Genomic DNA, 27500 nt, shown 5'->3' with positions numbered 1-27500 from the left:
AACCCTAACACCAGACGTCCAGTGATCTCTTGCAGCTGTGTATCCCGCCGTATATCCCACACATGCCCTTAGAAGTGAACTTTTCCATGCAAACATTTCAAGCCAGTCATTGTTTCCCATGAGCATTTCCCATGCAGCGTTCACAGCCCAGTGTGCGGGTCCGTTTGGCTGACGTGAGAGACTCCTCATTGCGGACACTGATCTCCGTCGGCGTTGAGCACTGATTTGGAGCGGAGTGTCGAGATCAATCCCAGACTCCCGCGGGATGAAGCTAGCACTGCGGCGGTGGAGGCGTGAGACGTCCTCCTGCCCTCAGTGGTGGAGCTGTTAGTGGTAGTGGGTTCGTGTTGCATGCAGAATAGCTGTGCTAACGCCTGTATGGTGGCTTTGCGCACCGACCCCGAGAGCATGAAGTACATGACGGGGTCCAGGCAGCTGTTGAGCGCGGAGAACAGGAGCATGACCTCGTTGGTTCGGTCCATTAGCCTCTGCGTTTCGCAGCTAACATCGCTTAGCTGAGACGATACGTAGATGGGTCTGAAGGCGTGATACGGCACGAAGCACACGGTGAAGAGTAGCGGAACCACGAAGGACTTCTTAGCGGTGCGGGCGTAGCGTGTGGCGTTCGGGAGGTCTGGTTTGTCGCTCGACGCTCGTAGCAGCCGGCGTGCGATCCGTGCATACGACACTAGCAGAACCACGAACACTAGCCAGAACACGCCCACTAGGAACAGGTTAAAGTAAGCTTTCCCACGCGCATGTTTCCTTTGCTTGTACTGGAAACACTTGCCAGGCTCCTCGTTGCCCTCGGCCAGGGCGATCATGGGAATGACCATCACTAAAGAGCAGGTCCACAGCAGAACGCAGGTCACATGACTCCAGCGGCTCCCTCGTAGCCAGCGCGGCCCGCAGCCTCTCTGAGAGCCTCTCACGCCGATGATCTTCAGGTAGCGGTCCAGGCTAATGAGACCCAGCAGGGTGATGCTAACGTACATGTTCATGTAGAACAGGTTTCCCACCGCCTTGCACATGCGCGGGCCCAGCGACCACACGTTCCCCCGGGAGTGATACAGCACGCGGAAGGGAAGACACGCTACTAGCACCAGATCCGCTAGGGCTACGTTGATGAGGAAGACGCGCACGGAGTTCCTGCGCGAGTGCAGGAAGAGGAAGACCCATAACGCTAGCAGGTTTCCCGCCAGGCCAAAGAGGAAGAAGAGCGAGTATAGCACCGCTAGCGGGAGCCGTAAGCTCTCCTCGTCCAGCGCACACGAGCGGTTGTGTGTTAGCGAGGTGGCGGTGTGATCGCTGAAGCGGTTCGGCGGCCAGGCGGTGGTGCTCATCGTGTGCGACCGGATGCTTTTGTTTTGATCTCCTTGTTAGGTTGAAGTTCACTGAGGTCTTTCCACTCGAGTCTTCAGCTCTGGGGAGAGAAAGACATGTGTTAAATTACTGTACTGGGGAACAACAGGGGAAAGTTCTGTCTCGACCCAATGCAAATGTAAGGTGAGAAAGCTCTGGCTCATCCGAACGAGTGTAAATCATGGTCAGGCAAACGTCCCAGAAACACACTCTTGATGGATGGCTGAACCGCCTCGGCTCTCTCTCAGCAGAATTCATTTTCCATTCCCCTTTTTCTCATCATTTTAGCTGTGTTGGATGTTTTAATTTAAAGAAAGTTGGACTTGCTTCACAGCTCTTTCCTGGATGAGTGTGTGCCGAACGGGAGACCGTAGTGAAACTGCAGGATTAGCACGTCTCGCATCTTTATGAAAGTGTGTTTTGGGTCTGTTGGAGGTTCATGGCTCATTCTGAGCTGGTCTCTTCTTTCTCCAACTCAATCTGGCACATTATATAGAACATTAATGATATATAGATATATATTATGCGATCTGATGCAGTTGTTATTTTTATGGCCAAAAATGTAAATCAGTGAGATCTTTATAGCAGACTGTTTACATAAAATTCATATAAATATCATTTGTCACTCGATGTCTCTCAGTAATATGTCTTAGTAAGATATATTTAAATGCTTAGTTTTATGATGAAAGCTCTATTATGTTTATTGTGGGGGGGTAAAACACAATGCAGTGCTACAACTGAGAGATGAAGAAATAAACATTCCTCAAAAGCCTGTTGTATCATATTTTACACATATAAAAATGTATTGATACCTTTAAAATATGCAAACATTCTATAGTGTTTTATAGTGTAAAATTAATTATTGTTATATATAGTGTAAAGATAAATTATTATCAGTGCTCTCCGATTAGAAATTACCGAGCCCAATGGTTCTTTGAGGTCAGAAAAGTAATAAAAATGTTAGAAGAATGTTGACTGTGGTGCATCTTCACTGAAAAACTACTAAGTCGCTGCAATGTCAGTAGATTTAGGCTGCAAAAATCTGAATAAAGAGGGAATAAAGAGTATATTCTTGTACTCTACACACATTGAAAATAATTCACACTTGCTTTTTCTATTTCTGTGCACTTCCGCTCTATCTGTGTTAATTTTGGTACTTTTGAAACCGTGTTTTTCTAGTGAATCTCTTCTGCTTGTGTTATTGTAATTTTACGCCGGTCTGATTTTATGCCGTTTGCTTTCTCATTTAGCATTTTTTTTTTTTAAATTTCATTTTTATTTATCTATTTGATGTCTGAGCTGTAAATAGTAAAATCAAAATGCTTATTTAACAAAGTTGGATTAATCATGATTCAACAGAAGGCCGCTGACATTTAGAAATGATTTCATGATGCTCTTCACAGAAGTCGAGTCAGCTTTATTTCTTTAGCGCTTCACAGAGTTTCAGAGCAGCTTCACAGAGATAACAGGAAATAATGCAACAAAGTTAGTTTCCAGAAGATAATAGCGTCACAGTTTAAGTAAGTTCAGTGATGGTTCATTTTTGTTGTAAAAAAAGTTAATTTATATATATATATATATATATATATATATATATACACAGCCGCTCTGGAGAAAAGCTCAGTTCAGTTCTCATATAATGGTGTCAGTGCAGGAGATCAATAATATTGTTGGATAAATTAAATGTTAAATTTAATAAGGAAATTGATCATGAGGACCATGTGTGCATTATTAGATACTAAAATGGTAATTTCATACATTTAGCAAATTTTTAGTTGTGTTAAAATGTTTCTATAGAAAGCTTTTTTAAATCTTTTATTTTTTATCTGAAACTCTGCCCATTTTAGCGGAGCGACCTACATATGTTCTGACCGTGGTATGAAGTGTATTCATGTGCGCACATATGTTTCTCTGTCTGTTTTATTAATGGAATCTGTTGAATAACATGCGCACACAACACACAGTTTGATCTCAGACACACACACTGATGAATTAGAGAATTCTACTCACAGTTTAGCATGCTAATTCCTTCAGTTGCACAAACCGCTGCAGCTGCACATTCATCCATTCAGACAAACACCAGGGTTTCAGTCTCAGATCAGATCCTCTTTCATTCCTCTATCAGTTTCTGCTTCTTCCCTTTCAAAGGCTCAGAACGTCTGCAGTCGCTGCGTTTGCTCTCTCGCCCTCTCTCTATCGGTCTCTCTCTCTCTCTCTCGCCCCCTCTCTCTCTGTGGCTCTCTCTCTCTCTCGCCCTCTCTCTCTCTGTGACTCTCTCTCTCTCTCGCCCTCTCTCTCTCTGTGTCTCTCTCTCTCTCTCTCTCTCTCTCTCTCTCGCTCTCTCTCTCTTGCCCTCTCTCTCTCTGTGACTCTCTCTCTCTCTCTCTCTCTGTCTCTCTCTCTCTCTCTCGCCCTCTCTCTCTCTCTCGCTCTCTCTCTCTCTCTCTCTCGCCCTCTCTCTCTCTGTGACTCTCTCTCTCTGTGACTCTCTCTCTCTCTCTCTCTCTCTCTCTCTCTCTCTCTCGCCCTCTCTCTCTCTGTGACTCTCTCTCTCTCTCTCTGTGGCTCTCTCTCTCTCTCTCTCTCTCTCGCCCTCTCTCTCTCTCTCGCTCTCTCTCTCTCTCGCCCTCTCTCTCTCTGTGACTCTCTCTCTCTCTCTCTCTCGCCCTCTCTCTCTCTGTGTCTCTCTCTCTCTCTCTCTCTGTGGCTCTCTCTCTCTCTCTCTCTCTCTCTCTCTCGCTCTCTCTATCTCACTCTGTCTCTCTCTCTTTTTTTGTATTTGCATTGTTGAATGTTCACTCCTTTATTTTGTGGGTTTTGTTGAACCGCTGCATTAACATGGTTCCTCTGAAGGGTTTGTTCCTCGTCTTCTCATCTCATATTATATCATGCGAGAGTGACCTGAGAACGCATGTGGTTTTATGTAGGACGTGCTCAGTTTCATGTGTGTGTTAAGTCACCTTTATTTATCTTACCACTGTTTCAAATGAATACCCAGGGTTGTGTTTAGTTTTGTCTTCTAAGAGAGTCGAGCTACAAGCAGATCTAGCCGTTTAAGGCCTCTCTGTATGCAGTCATGCTCTCTCTCCACGAAATGCGATAAACCTCTAGTTTTGTTTTCTTCCAGTTGCGCTCCATTCCTCTGTTCTCTCTTTAGGGCCGAGTGTGCTCGCTGTACCACGCCGATGGACTATTTCCTTTATTCTTCTTTAAATGCAGCGGAGCAACTGTGTCTAAAGTGCTGGAAAAGAGAGAGTCAATAGTTTCTGTTGCAGCATCGAGTTCTTCTAAGCTATCTGGAACGCTGAGGAGATCAAACTGATCAGGAAGATTATTAATAAAGCAATCTTTATATTGAAGTGATAGAAGTGATAGTTCTACCATATTTGTTACAGGGAGTCGGCTTTGCAGCCTCGGCTAAATGAAGTTTACATGAGACTAGATAATGAAAATAGTGTGTGTGTGTGTGTTCAGCCTCACTGTGTGCTGCTGGCCTCTAAGGAGAACTCGGCTCCTGTCAAGCTGGGCGGCTTCGGCGTGGCGATTCAGCTGGGCGAGTCTGGGCTGGTGGCTGGAGGTACGTGTGTGTTTTCACCACAGAAATCATGTTTACAGGAAGTTTATATTAGGGGTGCACCGATCCGACTTTTTCAGTCCCGATACCGATACCGATGCCTGGGCTTTGTGTATCTGTCGATACCCGATACCGATCCGATACTATAGTTGAATTAATAATAAACTGTATACCTTCCACCTTATACCTTCCTTGAAGAGACTAAAGGCACCAGACTTTACTAACTAAACATAACTAAGACAAAATAACAGATGTATGTAATGTGTTGTATTCTTATTTATTTAAAAAACAATTGTGCATTCAAATCGAAAATAGAATATAATCAAACTTCTTTAAATAAATGTAAAAAAAATAAAATTAAAATGTAGCGGTGGAAACAAAAAAACTGTGTATTGGTCAAACGTGTCACACCACCATCACAAACATGACCTGAATGCTCACTTAATCAGCAATGGCAAATTTAAATGTCAGTTTTAATGATCATTATGTTTCATATTTTTAAAAATGAAAACAAAAAGAAGCAGGGTTGTGTTTTATATTTCGTGGTGTTATAAATATGCAGTAAAGATAATCAATGTACGCGTTTGCCTGAACCACATTTATGTGGCCATTAATATGTTTAAGATTTTTTTTTAAATGAAAAGAGGCAGAGTGGTGTTTTATAACATACTTCGTTTTATTGTTGACTAAAATATACATAAAGAGATTACCGGAGTAGCCAGAGCGAGCTGAGTGACGCGATCAAGAACGCTGCTGTTCCATTTGCAGAATAACCGGACTCGCGTCCTCTCGTCCTCGGGAGTTCGTTCTCCTGAGTCGAACTTGGCAAGTCCGAACTACCAAGGAGGACGCAAGTCCGAAGTTTGCGTACTTGGTATTGAGAAACGGCCTCTGGCTCGCTCCATGTTGCTTCTAGCATGCGATACGCGTGAAGCTGACGAATGACGTAGGTTCTGCTGCGACAACGGAAAAAAACAAAAACAAACCTGGATCGGCCCATGGATCTGTTATTTTTTCTGATCCCCGATCCAGCTATTTTATCAGTATCGCGGCCGATATCCGATCCTAATATCGGATCGGTGCACCCCTAGTTTATATGAGTAAGCCCTTTACTCTGATTTGTTCTGAAGCCCTGTGTGTCTCTCTCTCTCTCTCTCTCGTAGGTCGGGTAGGGACCCCTCACTTCATGGCTCCTGAAGTCGTCAAGCGTGAGCCGTACGGGAAGCCGGTGGACGTCTGGGGTTGCGGTGTCATTCTCTTCATCCTGCTGAGCGGCTGTTTGCCTTTCTATGGCACCAAGGAGCGCCTGTTTGAAGCCATCGTGAAAGGAAAGTACAAGGTACTGCGTGCAGAAGCGAACACAACACACCTCAGAGCGCCACAGGCACGTCAGGCGCCGCGTTTCACTGTGCAACTCACCGAGTGGTTAGTGGTGTTCGTTGATGTTCCTGAACAAGTGGCGCAGCGAAATACAGTTTCTGTTGTGTTTTATTTGGCATTTTGTAAAATCCCGTTGATTTCTGTTGGAGGACTCATTGCTCGTTGATATTACTGCGCTTTAGACTCAAATATCGAGAGGAAGTTTATACGCGGTTGTGAGGTATCTGAAAAAATAGTTCCACTATAGCAAATAACACGGATTGAAATCATACATTGCGCTAGGGGTTGCACGACTACTGATTTCTACTAGTCGATTTCTTATCAAAACAATACTCGAGTTACTCGACTACTCGTCGTTTATGCTACTGTATATGAAAAGACATGACATAGCTAGATCTTATCAATAAACATTTATTAATTCATAGCCTAATGCAACAATTACATAAGTAAACTCTCAAAACGTTATAATTATGACATTTCATTTTTAAATTTTCATGTAACAGTCTAAAGCCAAATAAATAGCCGTTCCTGCCTTTCATTTCAGACGTCTGCTTCTAGGGGCCGTTCACATATCGCGTCTTTTCCGCGCTCAAGGTCGTTATTTCAAATGTAGACGCGCGGCGAGCGCGCTCATAATGAAAGCAACGGACGTGGTGCGCTAGTTTGTCCAGGCGTGTTTTTCCTTCTCATCTCCAGAAATATATCTAGTAGTAAAGCTAATGCAAGTGCTAGAAATCAATTAATCCTTTGCTGAATGATACTTCTTCGTCGTCATCATGTAGAGCGCAGTTTGGTTGCATAGCAACGACAGACGCCACGGGAGCGCGAGCGCTTGTAGGAGACAGCGGCACGGCCGCGCGCGCTTTCCACACGTTTTTAGAGGCAATATGTCAAGTCAAGTCAAGTCAAGTTTATTTATATAGCGCTTTTCACAACACAGGTTGTATCAAAGCAGCTTCACAGTAATAAATTAGAACAATACATCAATGTTTGTTTCTAGTGGAACGTCTACGTTTGGTAATGCTGATCAATAGTATCGTTGATTGATTAATTCAATTAAATATCCCCAAATATCCCCAACTGAGCAAGCCAAAGGCAACAGTGGCAAGGAACCGAAAAACTCCATCAGGTGACCTAATGGAGAAAAAAAAACCTTGGGAGAACCCGGGCTCAGTCGGGGGCCAGTTCTCCTCTGGCGTTTATGAACTAGAGGTCGGATTTAACTGTAGGATTAAAAGTATTATATGAATGCCTGGCTGAAGAGATGCGTCTTTAATCTAGTTTTAAACTGGGAGAGCGAGTCTGAGCAACGAACAGTATCCGGAAGACTATTCCAGAGTTTTGGTGCTAAATGTGAAAATGCTCTCCCTCCTTTGGTGGACCTAGATATCCTAGGTATGACCAGAAGCCTCGAATTTAGTGACCTTAAAGAGCGCGATGGATTATAGGGCGATAGAAGATCCGTTAAATAAACTGGAGCTAAGCCGTTTAGGGCTTTATAAGTCAGTAGCAATACCTTGTAATTAATACGGGACTTTATAGGTAACCAATGTAGAGATGATAAAATCTGTGTTACATGATCATATTTTCTTGATCTAGTTAGAACTCTAGCGGCGGCATTTTGGACTAACTGTAGCTTGTTTATTGAGGATGCAGGACAACCGGCTAATAACGCATTACAGTAATCTAGTCTCGAGGTCATGAATGCATGAACTAGCTTTTCTGCATCAGAAACAGATAGCATATTACGTAGCTTAGCAATGTTTCTAAGGTGGAAAAAGGCTGTTCTTGTAACATATGAAATATGATTTTCAAAAGACAGGTTGCAGTCTAATATAACACCCAGGTCTTTTACTGTAGAGGATGAAGTAACAGGACATCCTACTATGTTAAAGTTGTATTGTGAGAGGTTTTGTGGGTGGTTTTTTGAACCGATAAGTAGTGCCTCTGTCTTGTCTGGATTTAATAAAAGAAAATTATGCGTCATCCAATCTTTTATATCTTTAACACACTCTGTCAATTTGGATAATTTAGCGTTTTCATCTGGCCGTGATGAAATATAGATTTGAGTGTCATCAGCATAACAATGGAAACTAATTCCATGTTTCCTTATAATATTTCCAAGTGGCAGCATATATATTGAGAATAATAGAGGGCCTAACACAGATCCCTGCGGCACTCCATAGTTTACTGGAGTTATGATAGATTTTTCTCCATTTAAATAAACAAAATGGTAGCGGTCAGATAGGTATGATCTGAACCAGCTTAATGCTTGTCCTTGAACACCAGTATAATTTTGTAGTCGATCTAAGAGTATTGTATGATCTATAGTATCGAACGCAGCACTAAGATCAAGTAAAACTAGTATTGAGATACAGCCTTGGTCAGAAGCTAAAAGTAAATCATTTGTGATTTTAACGAGCGCAGTTTCAGTGCTATGATGCGGCCTGAACCCAGACTGAAACTTTTCATAGGTGTCATTTTCTTGTAAGAAAGAGCCCAGTTGAGCGGACACAACTTTTTCTAGTATTTTAGACATAAAAGGTAGATTTGAAATGGGTCTATAATTTACTAGATTATTCGGATCTAATTGTGGTTTCTTAATGAGAGGTTTTATAACTGCCAGTTTAAATGTTTTTGGAACATAACCTAAAGATAAAGACGAGTTAATAATATTGAGGAGAGGCTCTTCCACTACAGGTAACACTTCTTTCAATAGTTTAGTTGGTATAGGATCTAGTAAACATGTTGTTGTTTTAGATGAAGTAAAAAGTTTATTTAACTCTTTTTGTTCTATAGTTGTAAAGCACTGTAATTGTTCTTGCGGGGTGATAATTGAGGCTGAATTATAAGGCGCGATTGAGGATTGAACGTTTACAATTGTGGTTCTGATGTTTTCTATTTTCTCAGTGAAGAACTTCATGAAATCATTACTACTAAACTGTAATGGAATATTTTGTTCAGGAGACATCTGTTTATTTGTTAGTCTCGCCACTGTGTTAAATAAGAACTTAGGATTGTTATGGTTGTTTTCTATTAGTTTGCGTAGATGCTCAGCCCTGGCCGCTTTTAGGGCCTTTTTATAACGTGACATACTGTCTTTCCATGCGATTCTAAAGACCTCTAAGTTGGTTTGTTTCCATTTACGCTCTAAATTACGGGTTTCTCTCTTTAGAACACGCGTAGTGTGATAATATGTGAACGGCCTCTTGCAGAGTTGGCCAAATTACAATATTTTTGTCATCCTTGATGCAATTCTTCCACACATCTGACGCGTGGTGTCTGTTGGTGACGTTCGCCATTTTTAATTCATTTATGTTTAATGGACGCTCGAGTAGTCGATTGTTTCCGACAGCGTCGACTACTGGTTGAAGTAGTCGATCTATCGACTACTCGACTAGTCTATGCAAGCCCTACATTGCGCTGATATATATTTGTTTGTAATCATCAACGAACACCACTAACCACTCAGGTGAGTTGCACAGTTTTGAAAACGAACGTTATGGGTTGTTTTAAGGTCATGTTGGTGCGTGCCCGTCGCCAGCCACTCTGAAGCGGTCAAAGGCGATTCTAGAAGAGTCTAAAAGTCGAGACAACAGACCTGCCAACCTGTACGCATTTTGCGTAGCGGATACGCATTTTGACATCAAAGTACGCTGGTACGATTTGTTAGTCTAAACTACGCAAAAACCTGGTGACGCCTCTGCACGTGCAGTCCTCAAATCAAGCAACAGCAAAAGAAGAAGAGTTCGACCAATCATAGCGCTGGATTCATTCCCCAAATAGCAAGCGGGGATGATTGACAGATGCGTAAGGCCTATCATTAAAAAGAGACTGAAAATCGACACCAATAAAGAATCCCGCTCGATCCGCCTTCTACTCCCGCGGCCGCAGTCTGGCTGATTTCATAAGCGAGGACAGTAACGTTACAGTAGTCACTGTACATCTGACTCCTGAAGGTAAACGGGCTGGGCTGGACTCGATATGGAAAGTTGAAATATTGTACTGAGTTAACCTAATCCTATGGATTCTATGATCACACGGATCGCATGGATTATCTTAAAATACTCCGTTCTTCATGGTCACTCAGAAAAAGAGGAAGACCTCATTCAGTCACGCAAATAATAAAATGCTCAAGAAATACCGAACAATAAATCTTAATAAACTTGAAATCGCTATGGCTTCGTGATTATGAAAGTGATGTGATCATTTGTGGATTACGGATAGCGCGAGTCTGGAGAAACAGGCGTTTATTAATTAATTCTCAGTGCTAAGAAACGTAGCCTTCATGTGTTACGTTATTGTGTTAATAATAACTAAAGTACCTAATTATGTTACATATTTGTTTTGTATGAAACTAGCGTGTTAGTTATGGATTAAAAAGTACCGTTGTATCAGTGCTGCGCGAGCCAGTGTTGCCAACTAATTTTCAGGGGAAGTTGCTAAAGGCAGATCGATTTGTTGCTAAAATTGCTAAATGACGTTGTGACGTCATTGCGTTATGACGTCATAACGTAATCGCAACGCAAAACTACGCCATATGTAATACGTAGATCAGGGCCTGAATTTCATTTTGGAAAATGGGGGGGAAATCCCCCCTTAGGTGATTCTTATGGGGGGGAATTTTTAATTTGAGGGGGGAGTTTAGACTTTTTTTTTAATTACATTTATCTCGCCTAAATGTATGCTTAGCCTACTCATTGCATTTTTACAATGGGGTCATTTTGTTCTTAAGAATTTACACAACTCAAGGAAGCTTGATTTCAATCTTTGAATTAAATTGAAAAAAGTAGCACAAATAAATACAATAGAATAAAGATATCAATAAAGAGAAATAAAGAGAAAAGTTTTTGCTTAGGTCTAAAACTAGTAGGCTATTCAGAAATACTACAGAGACTGAATAAAGTAGCCTAATCAAATGTAAAATAACACTGGGTAGTATTTTAGTCCTGACTAAATTAAATTCATAGGCTATTAATCCTGATTCCTTAAAATGAAAGCTATGTTTTGTTGTTTTGACAAACAAATTAATGACAGACACATATGGCTGCTGTCCCTTTAAGAGCCACGGATCCTGTTTTCATTATACGGTCACGTGCGATTTATGCTTATTTAAGACATAACCGACTGTGTTTAGATTAGAGGATACTCTCCAAGACCGAAATTGACATCATTTTCTTATGTTTTTGACTGTTAAAGCGATTTATAATCCACGAAAAATAACTTTTGTTACCCGCGAGCTGTTTGTGAGGCTGCTTTACTCTATGTATGTGTGCAGAGAAAAAAGCATCTCTCAGACAGCGCGCAAGTACCGAAGAGTTTAAAATCGCGTGACTGTTTAAACTGGTGAGACTTGAAAAGACGTGCAAATGGTAAACTTTAGTTACTCGTGATGCAATGCTGGCCCGATCGACTCCCGAAACGCGAGAGTGTATTTCCGCCGCCTGCTGCGCGCTTAACGATTGCATTGTGCAACCCATTTTGAGAGACGCGAGATAGAAGACGCAGCGCCGCTGAATCACTCACGCTGTTTGTGAAATTGCGTCTCGCAGACAGTTTTAAAATGACTGATTTGATTTTCCATCTGCGTGGATTCATTTACTAATACAACCTGAACCTACATGCTAAAGTGAATCAATGTTTGCGGGAATTTCCCGCATTATAAATGGGAGACCTGCGGGAATGATAAAAAATATGCGCAATACCCGCAATCCCGCACCGAAATTCAAGCCCTGTAGATATTATTTTTTGTTTTATATATAGGCCTATATATATATATATATATATATATATATATATATATATATATATATATATATATATATATATATACTTTTTTTAGCTAAAAAAAGTTGGTTTAGGGTTTAGTTACCCTTAAAGGAGAACTCCGGTCAATTTTAACATTGAGCTCATTTTTTTGTAAATTTGTAGTGCTGTCAATACAGAGAACAATGACAAAAATCGGTGTTGCCTACACCGTGTTATCCTCTTTTTAAAATTTGCACCCTTGTTGACTTCAATGGGGCATATTTTAAACCTGCTTTTAGCCTCTTAACATCCTTGATGTGTCATTACAAGTGCACAGAAAATGTGAGTGATTCCTTCAGAGTGAACACGAGTGAATCTGACTGCAGTAGATGTGAAAGATATCAATAAAAGTGATGTTAATTCAGCCAGCGCACATACCTGTATTTATTTCCTGTTTTCGGTCGAAGTCCACAGTAGTCGATTGTCGAGTTCACGCACGTGATCATAGGTAACTAAACCTATGTGCGTGAACTCGACAATCGACTACTTTGGACTTCGACCAACTAATGAATGATCTGTAAGACTGGGGCTTTATTAATGCTGTTCATTTATTCAAGTAATTCATTTGACATTTGGGTATAAAGTGTTTTAATTCTACAATATATGCTGTAAAAAGGCTGTTCAACCTCTTCAGGTAGAACGGTGACTACTGCAGTTCAAATTTTCTATTGGAAGTTGTGGTGCCCTTACCAGCTCACCACGCCCTTGCGAGTGTTGTTTGGATTAGAGTCACTTTCCAAAAGTTGCTAAAAGTTGCCAAATAAATTTTAAAAATTGCTAAATTTGTTGCTAGGTGCTTTTTGAAAAAAAAGTTGCTAGGGTAGTCTGAAAAGTTGCTAAATCTAGCAACAAAATTGCTAAGTTGGTAACACTGGCGCGAGCTCTCTCACAAACACGGACGCGCGCACAGAGAGAAGATTGTAAAATTAAATTTGACGGGTTAAGTTTAAATTTTGTTCTTGCTTGTTTTTGTTTTTGTTTTTTTTCTGTGAAAATGCCAGAAAGCATTTTGTATTATCCATCCTTGTTTTTAAAATTCGTTAAATGACGAACGTTAACAGCCCTTATATGTCGGATTCGTCTAACTTACCGGTATACTTGACATTCTTTTTAGAATAAGTGATTCGTTATGCAATTATTGGACTCCTGTCTATTCATTGTCAGCTGTTTTCTATAAATATGTTTTGGCTAACATTTATTCAGCTAATGCGTGTCCTGTTTAAAATGCGCAATGTTTAAATGCAAAGACAAATAGAAGCCCTTTTCCCTGTGGTATTTAGTATCATATTTGGATATTGAAATAATAAATTAACTAGCCTATCTTAATTGTCTTTTTTTTTTTTTTTTTTTTTTTTACAGTTTTATAGTGGTTTCTTAATTTTAGACTAGTTGTCCAGCACACGTTGCCGTCCACCCCAACCCCCCCCCCCCGTCGCCGTAGGTACGCAAAAAATAATTTCAAGGTTGGCAGGTATGAGACAGGACCCATCGTCAACATGTCTGTGTCCACCACTCTAGTTCATCCAAAACAAACCAGAAAAGAGACTCAAAGTGCTAAATACCGGAATTATCCTTTAAGAATGTTTAGATATTTCAGAAACACTGAGGAAGAACGTCACTTTTTTCCGTGCAGTGTTCAGAACGGCTCCATGTCGTATGCAGGGTTCCCGTGAGGTCTTAAAAAGTCTAAAATTCTGAACTTTAAATTTAAGGCCTTAAAACGTCTTAAAAACGGGCAGATTTTCATCTGAGGTCTTAAAATTAATTTAGCCCATTTCCAGAAACGCCGGCCGCAGAAAGTTATTACAAAGTAGCAAAAAAGAATGGGGTCGTAGCCTACGCAGCGGAGCTCGAGAGCAGGGGTCTCCAACACGCCGAGCTCCAGCCGCCCGTGGCCTGGTCGGAGGTCGCTCGTTCACATATCGCGTCTTTAGCGCGCTCATAATTGAAGCGACACGCTCATTTTTTCCTGAAATATGTGAGATTTATCTTTTTATAAAACCTTTTTTGTCAAAACTTTATTTGAACTTGTGCAAGACACTCCTTTAAAATCTGGCCATCATTTTTAATGGTATTATTTTAATGTTTATGTAAACAAAAAGTGCATATTGATGCTAATTTTATTTGTTATTTGGTGGTTTTCGAACAGGATTCTGTGATAACCGTGATCATTTTTGTCACTATAATCATGAAATGAAATGTTCATGCCATTTCATCTCTAGTTATGATCAACTATAATCAACTATAATTGTGTGTTTTTACAGTATAATATGCTAAGTACAATTTTCTATACATTTTGTAATGTAAATAAATATGAGATGAGATCTATTCTAATTGAGGGCAAGTTTGTTTTCATTTTGGGCCGAAGGTTTTGGGCATTTTTCACAGTGTGGGTGTGGAACGTTACTAATGTGATTGCTTTATCTGTAAATTAAATTAATGCTTTTTCAATTACTGAATTCATTGAAATAAAATGATTTTTTTCTTTTTTTCTTTGATTTGAATATTTTTTTGTTAATGCATTGTGTAGGTCTTAAATTTCAATCTTTATGGTCTTAAAAAGGTCTTAAATTTGAATCACTGAAACCTGCAAGAACCCTGGTATTGATGAGAACCCTGGTATTGATAAGAACTCTGGTATTGATAAGAACCCTGGTATTGATAAGAACTCTGGTATTGATAAGAACTCTGGTATTGATAAGAACCCTGGTATTGATGAGAACCCTGGTATTGATGAGAACCCTGGTATTGATAAGAACTCTGGTATTGATAAGAACCCTGGTATTGATAAGAACTCTGGTATTGATAAGAACCCTGGTATTGATGAGAACCCTGGTATTGATGAGAACCCTGGTATTGATGAGAACCCTGGTATTGATGAGAACCCTGGTATTGATAAGAACCCTGGTATTGATAAGAACTCTGGTATTGATAAGAACTCTGGTATTGATGAGAACTCTGGTATTGATGAGAACTCTGGTATTGATGAGAACTCTGGTATTGATAAGAACCCTGGTATTGATAAGAACTCTGGTATTGATAAGAACCCTGGTATTGATGAGAACTCTGGTATTGATGAGAACCCTGGTATTGATAAGAACTCTGGTATTGATAAGAACTCTGGTATTGATAAGAACCCTGGTATTGATAAGAACCCTGGTATTGATGGTATTGATAAGAACCCTGGTATTGATAAGAACCCTGGTATTGATGGTATTGATAAGAACCCTGGTATTGATGAGAACCCTGGTATTGATGAGAACTCTGGTATTGATGAGAACCCTGGTATTGATAAGAACTCTGGTATTGATAAGAACCCTGGTATTGATGAGAACCCTGGTATTGATAAGAACCCTGGTATTGATAAGAACCCTGGTATTGATGAGAACTCTGGTATTGATAAGAACCCTGGTATTGATGAGAACTCTGGTATTGATGAGAACTCTGGTATTGATGAGAACCCTGGTGTTGATGGTATTGATAAGAACCCTGGTATTGATAAGAACTCTGGTATTGATAAGAACCCTGGTATTGATGAGAACCCTGGTATTGATAAGAACCCTGGTATTGATGAGAACTCTGGTATTGATGAGAACTCTGGTATTGATAAGAACCCTGGTATTGATAAGAACTCTGGTATTGATAAGAACCCTGGTATTGATAAGAACCCTGGTATTGATGAGAACTCTGGTATTGATAAGAACCCTGGTATTGATGAGAACTCTGGTATTGATGAGAACTCTGGTATTGATAAGAACCCTGGTATTGATAAGAACTCTGGTATTGATAAGAACTCTGGTATTGATAAGAACCCTGGTATTGATGAGAACCCTGGTATTGATAAGAACTCTGGTATTGATAAGAACCCTGGTATTGATGAGAACCCTGGTATTGATAAGAACCCTGGTATTGCTGAGAACTCTGGTATTGATGAGAACCCTGGTATTGATAAGAACCCTGGTATTGATAAGAACCCTGGTATTGATAAGAACCCTGGTATTGATAAGAACCCTGGTATTGATAAGAACTCTGGTATTGATGAGAACCCTGGTATTGATGAGAACCCTGGTATTGATAAGAACCCTGGTATTGATAAGAACCCTGGTATTGATAAGAACCCTGGTATTGATAAGAACCCTGGTATTGATGAGAACCCTGGTATTGATGAGAACCCTGGTATTGATAAGAACCCTGGTATTGATAAGAACCCTGGTATTGATAAGAACTCTGGTATTGATAAGAGCTCTGGTATTGATGAGAACCCTGGTATTGATGAGAACCCTGGTATTGATGAGAACCCTGGTATTGATAAGAACCCTGGTATTGATAAGAACTCTGGTATTGATAAGAACTCTGGTATTGATAAGAACCCTGGTATTGATGAGAACCCTGGTATTGATAAGAACCCTGGTATTGATAAGAACCATGGTATTGATAAGAACTCTGGTATTGATAAGAGCTCTGGTATTGATGAGAACCCTGGTATTGATGAGAACCCTGGTATTGATAAGAACCCTGGTATTGATAAGAACTCTGGTATTGATAAGAACCCTGGTATTGATGAGAACCCTGGTATTGATAAGAACTCTGGTATTGATAAGAACCCTGGTATTGATAAGAACCCTGGTATTGATAAGAACCCTGGTATTGCTGAGAACTCTGGTATTGATAAGAACCCTGGTATTGATAAGAACTCTGGTATTGATAAGAACCCTGGTATTGATAAGAACCCTGGTATTGATGAGAACCCTGGTATTGATAAGAACCCTGGTATTGCTGAGAACTCTGGTATTGATGAGAACCCTGGTATTGATAAGAACCCTGGTATTGATAAGAACCCTGGTATTGATAAGAACCCTGGTATTGATAAGAACCCTGGTATTGATAAGAACTCTGGTATTGATGAGAACCCTGGTATTGATGAGAACCCTGGTATTGATAAGAACCCTGGTATTGATAAGAACCCTGGTATTGATAAGAACCCTGGTATTGATGAGAACCCTGGTATTGATGAGAACCCTGGTATTGATAAGAACCCTGGTATTGATGCAAACAAACGTCTGTAAGTAACATTTGCAAGTTGTAATGGCCTCTGAATGAAGTTGGGTTCAGTTGAGTACAGTGTGTTTGTGCGTGTGTGTGTGTGTTTGTCAGATGAACCCTCGGCAGTGGACTCAGATCTCTGAGAGCGCTAAAGACCTGGTGCGGCGTATGCTAATGCTGGACCCAGCCGAGAGAATCACCGTCTATGAAGCGCTCAACCACCCCTGGCTCAAGGTCTCACACACACACACACACACACACACACACACACACACACACACACACACACACACACACATTCTTGTACATCTGTCTTTATGAGGACATTCATTGACACAATGCAATCTCTAGCCGCTTACCCTAACCTTACCCATCACAACTAAGTGCCTAACCTGACCCCTGACCCTAAACCGACCCTTGACCTCATTATAACCTTATCCATAAAACCAAGTCTTGACCCTCAAACAGGCCTTTAAAGGCTCTCAGAGAGAGAGAGGACCGGCCAACATGTCCTCACTTTACTCTCTCTTAGTCCTCACTCCAATGGTCTAACACTCAAACTGGTCCTCACAAAGATAGTTGTACAAGTATACACACACACACACACACACACACACACACACACACACACACACACACACACACACACACACACACACACTTCCCTCTGCTATTGTCCTGAAAATTAAGTTATCATTTCTTCTCTTGCATGAGTGCACATCACTTCCTGTTTCTGACACTGGATCGCTGTATCGGGTTCAGTTCACCTCATGTTGTGTGTGTGTGTGTGTGTGTGTGTGTGTGTGTGTGTGTGTGTGTGTGTGTGTGCAGGAGAGAGATCGCTACTCGTACAAGATCCACCTTCCCGAGACGGTGGAGCAGCTGAGGAAGTTCAACGCTCGGAGGAAACTCAAGGTATTTACTGTCATCAAGCAGGCGTTCCTCAACACATGCCCAGCCTTCACACACACTCAGTGTTAGATATCACTCACACACACTCACACACACTCAGTGTTAGATATCACTCACACACACTCTCACACACTCAGTGTTAGATATCACTCACACACACTCAGTGTTAGATATCACTCACACACACTCACACACACACTCAGTGTTAGATATCCCTCACACACACTCTCACACACTCAGTGTTAGATATCCCTCACACACACTCTCACACACTCAGTGTTAGATATCCCTCACACACACTCTAACACACTCAGTGTTAGATATCCCTCACACACACTCTCACACACTCAGTGTTAGATAACACTCATAATTAAAAATTACCTGATGACATAAAGAGTTGTTTCGGTGTTCATCCAAACACCATCTTCAGGTGTAAAAACACAGGAAGTAGCAGGCAAATATACATGTCACATGATCCGCACACATGCAGAAGTCACATGACTTACGATCTGTCCATATAATATGCTTGCCAGAGCTGATGATGTTTCAGAAAGTTATGAATCTACTTATTTATAGATTGTTTCCAAGCAGCTTCACAGAAATAAACAGGAAACCGACAGAATCAATGATCAGTCTTCTTCATCAGAAGACTGTGAACACTTCTAATAACTCTGACTCTTCTAAACCCCAGATTAATCTCAGCTAAACCCAGCTTATGAAAACGATATTTTTAAAATGTTATCTTAATGTTCAAAACATCCAGTTTAATTTATGTTTTTCTTGTTCATGCAAATGTTCATATTCGCCTGACCGTGAAAACATTCTATTTTATCCTTCTTCAAACATCAGGGGAACGTGTTCTGCGTGATCTAATCTACATCTAATGTTTTGAGAACATTATTAAAGCCCAGATGACTGAGTGAATGTTTGATTAACTATTTGATTAAGTGTGTTGTGAAGTGTGTTATGTAGTGTGTTAAAGGATTAGTTCACCTCAAAAAGAGAATTTCCTGGTCATTTACTCACCCCAGTGCCATCCATGATGTCCATGTCCTTCTTTCTTCAGTGGAAAAGAAATGAAGTTTTTTGAGGAAAACACTTCAGTATTTTTCTCCACACAATGGAGTTCAACGGCAACCAGAATGTTGAAGTCCAAATCAATGCCGTTTCAAAGGGCTCTGCACGATCCCAGTTGAGGAGTGGAAAGGTCACGAAAAAAAGAAGAAAATGAAAAACAAAGATGTCGGACGATTTTGAAGTTGGAGGAGAAAATGAGATGGCACAAGACGAACAATTGACCATTCGCAAAGACCCGCCCCCCTTAGTTACTGTCGCTATGTCCGACAAGCTACGCCGTTCTCACGCCACACCATGTTCTCACGCAGTGAAAAATACATCGCGGAGCAGAGAGGAGACTGACCACGCGCTGACAGACAGGACAGACCAGGTTACTTTTCGGTTACGTTTGATATTAAACATATTAAACAAAGTCTCACCTTTAAAATTTGGTCATTTTTTAAAAGAAATTTAAACAATAAATACCGTTTTGTGGCTCTTTAATGTGTCGTGACAGATCGCTAGAGCATCAGTTAAAGCTGCTCGTGAACCGATCATCTCTTCCTTCTAGTTAATTTATAGCCTCAAATAAACATGAACAAACATAAGAAGGAATGTAGTTTTAACCACGGAAAGACGTCAGTACACTCCGTTTTTCAAGTTCAAATCCTCCCATGTTAATCTATTAACTCTCCTGACTGCTTTGTCGGACAAAATGGCGGATGGCGAAGTATGATTGGTCAGATCTCCTGTCAATCAAGCTCCCTGCGAAGGGTCAATTGTGGTTAAAAAGTATATCATTTTTTTTTTTAGAAAATGACCGATCGTTTCACTAGATAAGACCCTTTTTTCTCGACTGGGATCGTGCAGAGCCCTTTGAAACGGCATTGATTTGGACTTCAACATTCTGGTTACCGTTGAACTCCATTGTGTGGAGAAAAATACTGAAATGTTTTCCTCAAAAAACTTCATTTCTTTTCCACTGAAGAAAGAAGGACATGGACATCATGGATGGCACTGGGGTGAGTAAATGACCAGGAAATTCTCTTTTTGAGGTGAACTAATCCTTTAAAGTGTGTTGTGAAGTGTGTTGTGTAGTGTGTTGTGTAGTGTGTTGTGTGTGTTGTGAAGTGTGATGTGTAGTGTGTTGTGAAGTGTGTTGTGAAGTGTGATGTGTAGTGTGATGTGTAGTGTGTTGTGAAGTGTGTTGTGAAGTGTGTTGTGTGTGTTGTGTGTGTTGTGTAGTGAATCTGCTGATCAGTGAATCCGAGGCGTTAGATGGATTGAACTCTTCCACACTTCTGCTGGTTTCAGGTTAACGCGAGTAAAGTGTAATTGACAGACTCGTTCTCCCACATGAAAGCACAGGATGTTGTTCTAATACTTCAGATGTTTAGTCAGGTCTGTGACTGAGCCCAGAAGTATAGAGAGATGTGTGTGTGTGTGTGTAAAGGTGACAATGAGTGGTTTAACGAGATCTCTGAAAGGCAAATGTCAAATGTCTGTGGTTCAGAAAAAGGATTTTATCAAAAATAATCTGCATAATGATTGAAATAAAGAGATTTGTGTGTGTGTGTGTGTGTGATTGACAGGGTGCCGTCCTCGCTGCTGTCTCAAGTCACAAGTTCAACTCGTTCTACGGCGACCCCCCCGAGGACCTGCATGACTTCTCAGAGGACCCCACGTCTTCAGGTGCGTCCCCTCCAGTCATCTCTGGACCTCCGTCTGGGTCTCAGCCAGTGTGAGAGTCTGTGAGAGTCAGGTGACCTCTCGAGCAGTGACCTCACCGCGTCTCGCGCTGCGCAGGGAGAACCGTTTTACTGTAAATCACTCGCTGAACGACATCATCGGGCTCTTCATGATTATCACATTTAAGAAAATGCTAAAACTTTACAACAAGGACCGGTTCGCTAACTCTAGTTTAACAATAATTCTGCAGTATTTATTAAATAAATCAAAAATTGAATTAGATTGTATAATGCATTGTGAACTAACATGAACAAATGATTAACAATTGCATTTTTATTAACTAACTTTGTCACATTACATTTTCCACAAACACATTATTGCTCAGTGTTAAATACATATTTTAACATGAACTGAGAATGAAAAAATATTTCTACAGCATTTAGTTAGTAATTTCAGTTAATGTTATTTTCAACTTTTACTAATACAAATTTTAAATCAAAAGTTGTATCTGTAAATACAGCTGAGCTGACATGAACTAACAATGAACATAAGTGTATTTTTATTAATTAATATTAACATAGGTTAATAGATACTGTAACAGATGTAGGGCTGCAATCAACCAAAGAAAATCTTGGTCGACTGACGAAAGACGTTAGGAAAAAAAAAACATTAAATTAAATAGCAGCGCACTGTGCACAGTACTTGGCAGCCTTGTTATGTACACTACTACATAATAATAGTTATAATATTAATCCCATGACAGTTATAGCCATATATTGTAAAACAAATGCACTGAAAAATAAAGGACGGTCATTAAAGCGGTAATGTTTGCACTTAGGTTTTATTACGCATTTAGGAGACTATTGCAAGAAGCTGCTTACATTAACCTAACTTTCGAAAAATAAATTATACAATCATGATTTTTCAGGAAAAATTATGTTAGAATTGTAGGCCTAAAATACCTTGGTATCAGCTTGTTTTCATCAATGGTATAATTAATACAATTACAATTAATTTGGTTTCTCGTGATTAATTTGTGTTCATAATCAGTAAAAAAAAAAAAATCTAACATGAATAAACACATGAACAATTAAATTATTATTGTATTATTAATTATTTTGATATCTTGAAACTACCCAAACAGCGTTTCGCGCTCAGATGTGATGGCAAAATTTATACATTACCAAAATGTGATAACAGAATATATTTAAATTATACATCAAATTGTAATTTTCTCCTTACTGTCTTGCGAGTTAACAATAATGCCTGACCAGTAAATGACTCGGTGAACAAAGAAAACATTTTGGCATTAGGGATTGGAATTAGTTAATGCCTAAAAATTTAAAAGTTTTACCTTATAAATAGAATTTAGTTAAATTAATTTTAAAATTCGTCGCCGGAGTGAATGGGAACATGATTTATTGAAAATATTTAAAAAAATATAAGTGTTTCTTAAGTCAATACTTTTTAATGGCTTGTCAACCTCCGCTGCGTGATTCTAGGCACCACCGGATTGCTGTCAGCGCGAAACGCATTTTTGAGCACATGAATGCTGATTCTCGTCAGCGCTGGATTCTAGTCAGTGCTTGAGCGCTGGTCTATGACTGTAAAATAATAGAGTCGTTGCAAAAGTAACGATACATAGCTTAGGCTACATGTCGCATTAAACTGGAAGATTTTAGAATGTTATAATGCAAAAGAAATGAACAAAAACATGCCTAGTGCCCACCTACAACACTGACGGTGGACTTGCGGTCAGGAGTAGAGCGGCTGCGGACGAATGTTTTTTTTATTTTTATTTTTTAGCACTGCTGAGGTATTCTTTCACGCGCACCATAGACGCGCGTCCACACACAATATGACATCACACTCTGCGCATATGTTTTACAACATAATTTAACATATACATAGTCCTAACACTTTTTAAATTGCCCACTTAAATTGTTTATTACAAATAAATTACTAAATTCTTAAAATGAATAAAAGTAAATGAACAAAAATTTGCGTTATATATTTAAACTCGTGAATGCCCCCATGAACACCTGAACGCCCCCCTTTCAAAAATCTTGCTTCCAACGCCCCCCGTTGTTCTCTGAATGCCCCCGCTGAGAACCACTAGCCTAAATGAATTATAAATAAACATAAAAAGACTATTTGCAGTATATTAAATAGTTTTTGACCTAATTATTTTGCACTGAAATGAGTCTGACACATGAGTCTGTCGGCTCTGACAGCGTTGCGTCACGTGCAACCAGTCTCACCAGTTTCACCAGTCTCACCAGTTCACCAGTCTCACCAGTCTCACCAGTCTCACCAGTCTCACCAGTCTCACCAGTTCACCAGTCTCACCAGTCTCACCAGTTTCACCAGTCTCACCAGTCTCACCAGTCTCACCAGTTCACCAGTTCACCAGTCTCACCAGTCTCACCAGTCTCACCAGTTTCACCAGTTCACCAGTCTCACCAGTCTCACCAGTTCACCAGTTTCACCAGTCTCACCAGTTTCACCAGTTCACCAGTTCACCAGTCTCACCAGTCTCACCAGTTCACCAGTCTCACCAGTTCACCAGTCTCACCAGTCTCACCAGTTCACCAGTCTCACCAGTCTCACCAGTCTCACCAGTTCACCAGTCTCACCAGTCTCACCAGTTTCACCAGTTCACCAGTTTCACCAGTCTCACCTGTCTCACCAGTTCACCAGTTTCACCAGTTCACCAGTTTCACCAGTTTCACCAGTTTCACCAGTCTCACCAGTCTCACCAGTTTCACCAGTTCACCAGTTTCACCAGGTTCACCAGTTTCACCAGTTCACCAGTCTCACCAGTCTCACCAGTTCACCAGTCTCACCAGTCTCACCAGTCTCACCAGTTTCACCAGTTTCACCAGTTCACCAGTTTCACCAGTCTCACCAGTTCACCAGTCTCACCAGTCTCACCAGTCTCACCAGTTCACCAGTCTCACCAGTTTCACCAGTTTCACCAGTTCACCAGTCTCACCAGTTCACCAGTTTCACCAGTTTCACCAGGTTCACCAGTTCACCAGTTTCACCAGTTCACCAGTTCACCAGTTTCACCAGTCTCACCAGTCTCACCAGTTTCACCAGTTCACCAGTTTCACCAGTCTCACCAGTTCACCAGTCTCACCAGTTTCACCAGTTCACCAGTTTCACCAGTTTCACCAGTCTCACCAGTTCACCAGTTTCACCAGTCTCACCAGTCTCACCAGTCTCACCAGTTCACCAGTTTCACCAGTTCACCAGTTTCACCAGTCTCACCAGTTCACCAGTCTCACCAGTTTCACCAGTTCACCAGTTTCACCAGTTTCACCAGTCTCACCAGTCTCACCAGTTCACCAGTTCACCAGTTCACCAGTTTCACCAGTCTCACCAGTTCACCAGTCTCACCAGTTTCACCAGTTCACCAGTTTCACCAGTTTCACCAGTCTCACCAGTCTCACCAGTTCACCAGTTCACCAGTTCACCAGTCTCACCAGTCTCACCAGTCTCACCAGTCCACCAGTCTCACCAGTCTCACCAGTCTCACCAGTTTCACCAGTTTCACCAGTTCACCAGTCTCACCAGTCTCACCAGTTCACCAGTCTCACCAGTCTCACCAGTCTCACCAGTCTCACCAGTTCACCAGTCTCACCAGTCTCACCAGTCTCACCAGTCTCACCAGTTTCACCAGTTCACCAGTCTCACCAGTTCACCAGTTTCACCAGTTTCACCAGGTTCACCAGTTTCACCAGTTCACCAGTCTCACCAGTTCACCAGTTTCACCAGTCTCACCAGTCTCACCAGTTTCACCAGTTCACCAGTTTCACCAGTCTCACCAGTTTCACCAGTTTCACCAGTTCACCAGTCTCACCAGTTCACCAGTTTCACCAGTTTCACCAGGTTCACCAGTTCACCAGTTTCACCAGTTCACCAGTCTCACCAGTTCACCAGTTTCACCAGTCTCACCAGTCTCACCAGTTTCACCAGTTCACCAGTTTCACCAGTTCACCAGTCTCACCAGTCTCACCAGTCTCACCAGTTCACCAGTCTCACCAGTTCACCAGTTTCACCAGTTCACCAGTTCACCAGTTTCACCAGTCTCACCAGTTCACCAGTTTCACCAGTTTCACCAGTTTCACCAGTCTCACCAGTTTCACCAGTTCACCAGTCTCACCAGTCTCACCAGTTTCACCAGTCTCACCAGTCTCACCAGTTCACCACTCTCACCAGTCTCACCAGTTTCACCAGTCTCACCAGTCTCACCAGTTTCACCAGTTCACCAGTCTCACCAGTCTCACCAGTTTCACCAGTCTCACCAGTCTCACCAGTTTCACCAGTTCACCAGTCTCACCAGTCTCACCAGGTTCACCAGTTTCACCAGTTTCACCAGGTTCACCAGTTCACCAGTTTCACCAGTTCACCAGTTCACCAGTCTCACCAGTTCACCAGTCTCACCAGTCTCACCAGTCTCACCAGTTTCACCAGTTCACCAGTTTCACCAGTTTCACCAGTCTCACCAGTTCACCAGTTCACCAGTCTCACCAGTTCACCAGTTTCACCAGTTCACCAGTCTCACCAGTCTCACCAGTTCACCAGTTTCACCAGTTTCACCAGTCTCACCAGTTTCACCAGTTTCACCAGTTCACCAGTTTCACCAGTTCACCAGTTTCACCAGTTTCACCAGTCTCACCAGTTTCACCAGTCTCACCAGTTTCACCAGTTCACCAGTTTCACCAGTTTCACCAGTTCACCAGTTTCACCAGTTTCACCAGTTCACCAGTCTCACCAGTCTCACCAGTTTCACCAGTTCACCAGTTTCACCAGTTCACCAGTTTCACCAGTTTCACCAGTTCACCAGTTTCACCAGTTCACCAGTTTCACCAGTTTCACCAGTTTCACCAGTTCACCAGTCTCACCAGTCTCACCAGTTTCACCAGTTTCACCAGTTTCACCAGTTCACCAGTCTCACCAGTCTCACCAGTTTCACCAGTTTCACCAGTTCACCAGTTTCACCAGTTCACCAGTCTCACCAGTTTCACCAGTTCACCAGTCTCACCAGTCTCACCAGTCTCACCAGTTTCTTGCATTTAAATTACACTTAAGGGACTTTTTATAAGAACATTATAACAATACATTTTTTTATGAGATAATTAAGTTTCTACTTTTTATTTTTTTTTATATATAAACATTTAAATGGTTGCTGTCATAAAATGACATTTATTTATTTATTTATTTATTTAAACAAATTAAATATTGGTAACACTTTACAATAAGGTTCAATAGTTAACATTATTTAACTACATTAGTTAACATGAACTAAGAAGGAACAATACTACAGCATTTATTAATCTTAGTTAATTTTACTTTCAACATTTACTAATACGTCATTGAAATCAAAGGTTCATTAGTTAACATTAGTTACTGCACTGTGAACTAACATGAACAGCTGTATTTCTATTAACTAACGTTACCACAGATTAATAAATACTGTAACACATGAATTGCTCACTGTTCGTTCATGTTAGTAAATGCACAAACTAATGTTTACTGATGAACTTATTGTTTCATATTAGAAGTGTGATGCTGGACGGGAGCGCTCCCTCATCAGATGCAAACGCCACAGACTGAGAGATCTCGGCTTGGGATTTAAGATATCGGTTCTTCAAAACAAGAATCGGTTCAAATCAAGAAATCTATATTTTTAACCCAGCCCTGGCAGGAAGTGGAAAGTTGGTGTGTTCCGCTTACTGACGGCTAATGCTAGGAGTGTTCTCGTGCGGGCCGTCAGCAGGGCTAATGCAGAGGAAGTGTCAGTGTTGAGAAACAGCAGACACTTCTCTATCGCAGAATTAAACTCTCACTTCCTGTAACTGTGCGGGCCTGTGGTTTCGTCCTCGCGTTCTGCTTCTGAGCGCAAGAGGAGTGTGTGTAAAACCACGCTGACATCACTGCCTCCAGCCGCCACATCCACTGTTCATGATCACAGGTTCAACATCTGCACACATCAGTCCCTGCTCAGAAATATATATCACACATCATCAGTATCACACAAGAAATATTCATCAATATCACACATCAGTCACATCAGAGAAAAAAGTAAGGGATAATGTAGAGCGAGGCGGCTGTTATAGCGAACACCCCCGACAGGCGAAGCGTTAACCCTAACCAGCCCTGAAGGGGTGTATTCGCTATAACAGCCGAGGCACTCTACATTATCCCGCTTATGGCTACCTACCAAATAAATCAATAATTTGACACAAAATATTGATTTAAAAACAATTGTATTGCTTCTGCTAAAGAAAATAGTCCGTTCCGTCTCTACGGTTAGAATCCTGCATCCATAGCAACGCTCTGCTTTCCATGGCAACGGTCTGATATCAAGAAATAACACACCGCATTCTACATTTAGAATTCAACCAAGCCATGTAATATTCATCAATATCACACATCATCAATATCACACATCATCAATATCACACATCATCAATATCACACATCATCAATATCACACATCAGTCACTGCACAGAAATATTCATCAGTTTCGTCTGATTTTACTCAAGTTGAAATTGACAGAGAATTTCTGCCCATGAAGCATAAAGTTTGTTCCTGTCGGAGCTGCTGATCCACAGTGTTTCTGTTTCCCGCTCACTGCACACTGCACACTACACACTACACACTGCA

General features: G+C 41.1%; 2 protein-coding genes across 8 annotated transcripts in view; one reads left to right on the top strand and one right to left on the bottom strand.

Moving 5' to 3' along the window:
- gpr34a (G protein-coupled receptor 34a) overlaps window positions 1–3525 on the bottom strand; it is a 4305-nt gene extending 780 nt beyond the window's left edge. Inside the window, exons 1-2 of the mRNA XM_081380041.1 lie at window positions 3373–3525; window positions 1–1423 (exon numbers count right to left, since the gene is read on the bottom strand). The exon at window positions 1–1423 is cut by the window's left edge and continues 780 nt beyond it. Coding sequence (XP_081236167.1) covers window positions 186–1343 — 1158 coding nt within the window. The 5' untranslated portion in view covers window positions 1344–1423; window positions 3373–3525 and the 3' untranslated portion in view covers window positions 1–185. The remainder of the gene's footprint in view (window positions 1424–3372) is intronic.
- Window positions 1–27500, top strand: part of caskb (calcium/calmodulin-dependent serine protein kinase b) — a 92932-nt gene that overhangs the window by 33482 nt on the left and 31950 nt on the right. For all 7 annotated transcript variants that reach the window (XM_081381229.1, XM_081381226.1, XM_081381228.1 and 4 more), the window contains exons 6-10: window positions 4837–4939; window positions 6100–6275; window positions 17279–17401; window positions 17999–18082; window positions 20728–20827. In XM_081381229.1, the coding sequence (XP_081237355.1) occupies window positions 4837–4939; window positions 6100–6275; window positions 17279–17401; window positions 17999–18082; window positions 20728–20827 (586 nt within the window). The remainder of the gene's footprint in view (window positions 1–4836; window positions 4940–6099; window positions 6276–17278; window positions 17402–17998; window positions 18083–20727; window positions 20828–27500) is intronic.

The sequence above is a fragment of the Scardinius erythrophthalmus genome (genome assembly GCF_964197995.2).
Source record: "Scardinius erythrophthalmus genome assembly, chromosome: 12".
Taxonomy (NCBI): Eukaryota; Metazoa; Chordata; class Actinopteri; order Cypriniformes; family Leuciscidae; genus Scardinius; species Scardinius erythrophthalmus.
Note: the sequence above shows the minus strand (reverse complement) of the source record. Positions and strands in the feature narration are given on the sequence as shown.